At 39.8% G+C, this 6,819-nt stretch overlaps 1 protein-coding gene across 1 annotated transcript; it reads left to right on the forward strand.

Moving 5' to 3' along the window:
• The first annotated feature begins 1,291 nt into the window (after positions 1-1,291).
• Positions 1,292-2,475, forward strand: LOC139959554 (histone H1.0-like). The gene has a single exon (XM_071957267.1). It carries the CDS (start codon positions 1,404-1,406, stop codon positions 1,881-1,883), a length of 480 nt encoding a protein of 159 aa, XP_071813368.1. The 5' UTR covers positions 1,292-1,403; the 3' UTR covers positions 1,884-2,475.
• Positions 2,476-6,819: the final 4,344 nt, after the last annotated feature.

Below are 6,819 nucleotides of genomic sequence, written 5' to 3' on the forward strand. Positions count from 1 at the left end.
GTTCCGATCGAGCATAATTAGTTGCGTTCCCCAGTAAAGAAATTATAGCAACATATTTAGAATTGATTTTTTTGATTTCCTAGCAAGTTCGCAATAAAACCGCAAAACTGATCTTGTTTCGCTTCCCATTCCATTTAGAGATTTAGAGACTCGTGAATTCAGACAGTTGCACGATCGCACGTATCGTATATACATTGCACTTACATCATTAGTTTCATTTCAAATTTACCAAATGTTAGGGAATGATGTTACAGAATGCACGTATAGTTGGTTAATAAAAGTGAATCTGAGTGATTTTGTTTGTAATTAGAATGAAGAAAGACGCAAGTCGATACTGTTTTAGGACGTCAAATGAACCTTTCATATTGTTATTAAGGTTTTAATTTTGACGTCACGAGTTCGGACTGAGTCTGCCATTGAAATCTATAAATACACACGCTTGTTATGACAAATTCATTTGGGGAAATGTGTCTTTTTACTAGTTACAGAGAAAAGAATAGCACTGAATACTGTTGGGATCTCTCTGAAAGATAACGTTTCGTGTAATTTACTTCATCTCATATACATAGCAGCATATTTGAAAGGAAAAGTCTAGGTCCGCAATAGAAACAGACACAGCTGTATATACGAGACAAGGTCAATTCTGAGAATGAAGTGCGAACATGAAAAACCTTGTAAAAATGCTATTTTTAAGTGTTACGCTCAAGTTTGAGGTGAACTTTGTAGAAGATTATATTCATTAAGCTTTGCGGTTGCCTTAAGTTAAGAAAACACGTTTTAAACAGGTGAAATAAGAGTATATCTTACGTGACCTGGCTGTGAAATGACGTCAGCGCTGCAAATTTTGTGCTAGTTGACTTCTCATTAAGTCTTAATATTTACAAATGTACCATTAAAACAGCAAAATTAGATAATTTCTTGGCTATTTTAATAATTTCTCAATGTATTGCTTAGCATTTTACGTTGATTATTTACTCAATGGTCTCGTAAGAGCTTCTGTAATTTGCTGACAAGGAATTGTTATGTTTCTTCTGTTCTAGTAGGTTAGGTCACTAACTAATTGAAATATTTTTCCCAGATAAAAAATGAGATCATCAAAAGGAAAAATTAATATTCTTTGCAACTGAGTAGTTTTTATGCATGCAAAAACGAGACTAAGTAAGGAAAATGGTAAAAGAAAATGACAACTAGCACAATTTTGTTCGAAAACCCCTTTGAACGACTAAAGCAAGTTTATTGTTTGGTATTCTCTGTCACGTCCGTTAGTTTGCATATATATAAACGCGTCACCGTGAACTTCAATCGTTAACGTTTGTATTCTGTTAATTGCTACGTTCATGTACATTTTGTGCAAATACCTATACTGCTATTAATCTTGTATACATTGACCGTGAACTTTCAAAATGTCTGACGATCAAGCAAAGAAGAAGACTGCGGCGAAACCGCCACAACACCCTAAATATAAAGAGATGATAACTGCTGCTATCGAAAGCTTGAAAGAAAGGAATGGTTCGTCAAGGCAGGCAATTTCTAAATACATAAAGGAAAACTATACAGTTGGTGATAGTTGCGATGTACATATTAAAGTGGAACTGAAGAGGCTCGCTGCAAACAATGTGTTGGTGCACACAAAAGGTACTGGCGCATCAGGGAGTTTTAAAGTCAACAAGAAGGCCCCAGAGAAACCTGGAAAGAAGACACCGCAAAAGAAGAAGCCGGCTGCTAAAAAGACAAAGAAACCAGTCGCGAAGAAAGCAGCAAAGAAGGTTACACCGAAGAAGACCGCGAGGAAGGTTGTGAAAAAGAAGCCAGTAGCAGCTAAGAAACCAGTAGCGAAGACTGCTGCAAAGAAGAAGAAGGTTACGAAGAAGGGAAAGAAATAAGGGACATCACGTTTGTGTTTTTTTAACCCGGAACAATAACGTGTACAGTATAACTGCAGACTGATTCCGCGCCCCGTGGAAGTAGGACTTTCCGTATTTTTTCTGAATATGTAGATATGCTTGTTTATATATAGATAAATTATACGCGATTTGGACGTGCATCGGGGAAGCCCCGAAATTTCACCTATAGGACTACACGACCGAATGGACCAGAAACATTGCAGTCTTGGAATTCGACATTATTGTTATCTTCAATTCACTACAAACTACGCACCACAGTTTAGGTTATACCATGTATACGACGTCTTTTGCAAGGTTACAATGATGAATTAAGCTCGGAAATTTGACGGATTTTGTTGAACAGGTGAAGTAGCTCGATACGAAGTGCTGTACTGTGGGATTAAATATTTTTTAGAAGTCCTTGCCATTTATTTTCGATCGGTCGTTGGTGTAATGGTCATCCGCTGTGGAAGTTACTACACATTGACTTTGTGTTCATCGATTCAGCCGTTTGTGACTCCCATTTCTTATTGTTCTCACTTTGAAAATCCGAGAGACCTATTTTAACAATACATATACGATATAAATCCTACTTATACCTTGTGTTTGTTTTGAACCTTTGTCCAGATGCTTCGAGTTTCTCTTTTCAATTTTACTTATTTATTAATAGAACCGATTGTCATGATTGACTTAATGTAGCTTATTAAATGACTTTATTGCTGAATTTCAGGGGATACCTAGGAAAAGTTGTAGTTTTAACATATTCTAAGCATCCTGGTGAGATTTATATAGTGCTTTCGAATTATCGGTACTTGGAATTGACATAATTTGTACATTAAGTGAACGTCAAGGAAACGGATTTGTTGTTACATTTTGACATCGCTTCTGTTTTTTCTCAAGTCCACTTCTGCTACAAAAGTGTCAATTTCAAAGCGATACATTTGAACTGAATGAAAATTTCTGTAGGGGGTGTGTAATTTTTCTGCTCTGTTGATGGTTGGGAGATATATTTGATCTGAAACATCCTCTTGAACTTGAAGTGATTCGTTTAGTGCGTCCATTTCGTGGTCAACTACCATTCATGTACCCACCCCCCCCCCCCGCCCACCTACCTCCACTCATCATGAGCAAGTTAAATTTAACGAACTTAAGACAAATTATTCCGTCGGGCAAAATCTGTTTTACTATACTTGCATAGGAATCGACAATTCGACAATTGTTTTTAAACAGACCATTCCGAACTGTAAATTATCATATTAAAACATGAACCTTCCCCGTCCCACACCACATTAATTAACTGCAGGTTACTACCGCTGTCCCTATTGTCTGCACTACCAGAGTGATGAGGAGGTGAAGTGGATAACAAGCAAACAGTTTCTGGGAGGTGTTTTGGAAGTGCAAGATCGCACCTGTACCAAGTATGCGTATCACGGACAAATTTAGTGAGGGGGGTAAGATCATTGGTGCCGTCACAGTCTTTACTGCATGCAGCAAAACGACTTCCGTAACTTATTTATTTAAACTTAAACTTATTCTTTTATTTGCCAACATTTACTGCAGCAGAATGACAAAAGCACTCGCCAAAACGGACATTTACTTTATGCGGCGGCGACGCTGTTCAAGAAACACGGGATTTCTGCTTTGCTGCAATTACACATCGATATGAGAATTTTGTATGATCAGCATTAATGCGCAACGTAGAAACACATGCTGCCCCATATTGAACCTAACGTCCTTGTGTAGTCTATGCCTTCGTGAGTTCTCCTGTGGTTGGCCTGAGGTATCATTCAGGTATGAATGGGCTAACTTCGTTAACCATGAATTCTAAACAATTCACATATATGTATAGCCTACTGACATCACAAATAAAATGACATTTGACATCAAAATTAGACAAGTAGATTGTCACCATTTACTTTCGAGAGATCCCTGACTTATGCCCCTCCCCCAACCTTTAGATCTGACCCTCCTATTCACACTTAATTTCGTGGCCCGACAGAGTATATCGATCATAGCGGTATAGTTAAGTGCAAGACGTAGGCCTAATGCACATACAAGACACTTGATATAAGCTAGGCCTTAGGGCCACAGTCGTTACGCCAAGTAGGACTTCTACATGTAACCGTAGAGTAAACGTCTTTCATACGCAAGTCATTGGCCTTTCTGTACCACTCAACCGTCTTCTGCGATACGCCAAAACGTCTTGCTATTAGAGCAGGCTTTAATCCTATTGAATGAAGTACCATACGGTACTACATGGAAAGGCCATTGCTAACAGGACGCCCGCGACTTTCGTGGACCTATTCAATATCAATCGCTGCCGTTTTTAAGGTCGATGATTGGAGAGTAATTCGAGAATTCTTGCGCTGATTTCTGAGATATTCTCCTAACGTCTGCATTCAACAAATAAACAACTGAGTTGTCTTGAACAGCGTCGCCGTCGCATAAAATAATGATCATAATGTGACTGTAAAAATAACCGCATAATGACTACAATTTTTCGTGAAGTCATTATGCGGCAATAAAACTGCACAATAAAGACGAATTGTCCGAATAAATTGTCCGAAACGGCGACCTTTCTGTGACAGCTGACAAACTGCGCAATAAATATTAAAGCCTTGGTCACTGTGCTGCGTAAAAAGAACCTCACATAATGACTTGTAATTGTTTATCATAATGTGACACAAAATTTACTACTGTAGAAGCATATAAGCTGCATAAAAAGTTACTGAATAATGTCCGTTTTGGCGTTCCATACGAAATCGTTAGCAAGGAGAGGGGGAGGAATTACGACAATTATATATATAGATTGGATGCGTCGTCGCCACTGATCTGTACACTAACTCCAATCCAGTTAGTGTACAGATCAGTGGTCGTCGCATGCGTTGAGTTTGGGTTACTTTTCGACGTTCTTCAATATCGCCCTCACTTATTTTTGACTGCGACGTTAGTGTGTAAATCAGAATGTCTATTATTACGGATTCAGTAACATGTGTTAGGTGCTTCAGGGACCCGAGTAATTCTCAACATATCGCGGCCTTTGGGCAGTTCGCTTCTTCACCCAAGCAACCGCTAGAATCGCGTGTGTAGGTCAGGTATGGTTGAAGGGGGCGGGGAGCCCAGGGCGTGCCAATTATGACACATTTCAATTTGTTTTGTCGCGTTTCAGGTACAACTGTGCGCGTCCTTCGAACATGCAAATCCCGTTCAATGGAAGATTGTACAGACATGAACTTTGGGGCGCTCGTGTGATGTCGTGCATTAATGATATTATTTCATACATGGATTTTCATGTACACCCAAGTGTACACTACTGGGGGAAAAGAACAATTTAGCAATGAAAGTTGTACATAGGGACCTGGATGGATTTCCAGGTCATGTTTTTTCTACAGTAAACAATAGGGTTGAACTTTTGACCACGCGGTGTTAATTAAACTGTCTGGATTGACATAATAAATGGCCGACTGAATACGTCATAGTGTAAACTAGCCAATGATATCATTTTGTTTGCATTTCCGACACTCACACATAGGGATCTCACTCAATTAAACACCCTTGTAAAAAACGCCCCCCAAAATCACTATTCATAGATCACGCGCACTCCCCAATTAGTAGCATGCGCTTGAATACCCGTGTACATTGCATGTGCGTTCGTACAGTGCAGAGCCGTATATTTAGACGGCTCTGGTATACCGTGTACGTAGGTGTACACGCGCATGATATCAATACTGCGTACGTACATATATACATACACAACCGTACAAGCCCCGCCCATTCAACCAATCGGGATACAGAATGAGGCAATAGACACATTATTCACTGGGTTGGCAGGACTAATGACAGCTGTGACATTGACAGTGAACTTGCGAATCCTCCATTGAAAAAAATTGATATGTGCACCGATTGATAGTACAAACACTACAGTCTGGGCGTACATAGCTGCTGTCATCGCATTTACCTCCCAACCTCACCAGAAGTGCAGTAACAGCAGTATGTTTAAAGTCTGCCACAGGGGTTCTATGTGTATCCCCGAATGCCTGCACACACAAAATGACACACAATATTCGCAATGGGATATATGGACCCTTAAGGCCTAAGCTTAGACTTGAACGCCCTGTTGATTAACATGCATGCATGTGGCTTACTTATAGGTTATTAACCTGGAATAGCGGTGTGATTGTAATCTATCTGATACTTCGTTTACCATCCAATCTTTTCTCTGGTCATAGAAAATTCAATGAGAATTCCCGGTCTACGAATATAGCGGCTATTCAGAAATAACATTCTTTTAGCGGCAGATTTATCGAACAACACTAAAATAGAATTTAAAAAAGCATTTTGTTATAAATCTATGTATAGTATGTACAAGCAATACAGCTCTTTCGTTTTAGTGTCGTCTATCCCAGTGGCGTAGGAAGGTACTTTTGACTGGGGGGGGGGGGCTGAAGACTGATGGCCGGCCTGGGGAGGGGTCTAAGGGGAGGGGTGTCCCCCTCCTCTTTTGAATTTTTTTTGCATTTCCAGGTGGCCTCAGATGCAATTTGGTACAATATTGCACACTTCAGCCCACCCACTCCATTTTGTATATAATTTTGCATTTTCACCTGGCCTTAGATGCAATTTGGTGCTCCCAGCCCCCCGGTTCCTACGCCCTTGGTCTATCCAATGTATAGGGATAACGTCACGCAACCGTATTGCTGCAAAACAATAGGCCTTTCGTTTCGGAGGTGAACAAATGAAACGAATGCAATCAGTTATTCACATTATGCCCCTACTTCCAGTTCCCGGTTTTATAAGGTTGAAATAATGTGTGGATCTTACGGTTGCAGCTATTATATCTATACGCAGCCACTGGAGGTTCTTGTGGCTATGTTATGCTATACACCTCCATTAGTAACGTTAGTACGGCTAGGCTATGTAGCCTATCAAGTAATTA

This window comes from Apostichopus japonicus, chromosome 19 (genome assembly GCF_037975245.1).
Source record: "Apostichopus japonicus isolate 1M-3 chromosome 19, ASM3797524v1, whole genome shotgun sequence".
Lineage (NCBI taxonomy): Eukaryota > Metazoa > Echinodermata > Holothuroidea > Aspidochirotida > Stichopodidae > Apostichopus > Apostichopus japonicus.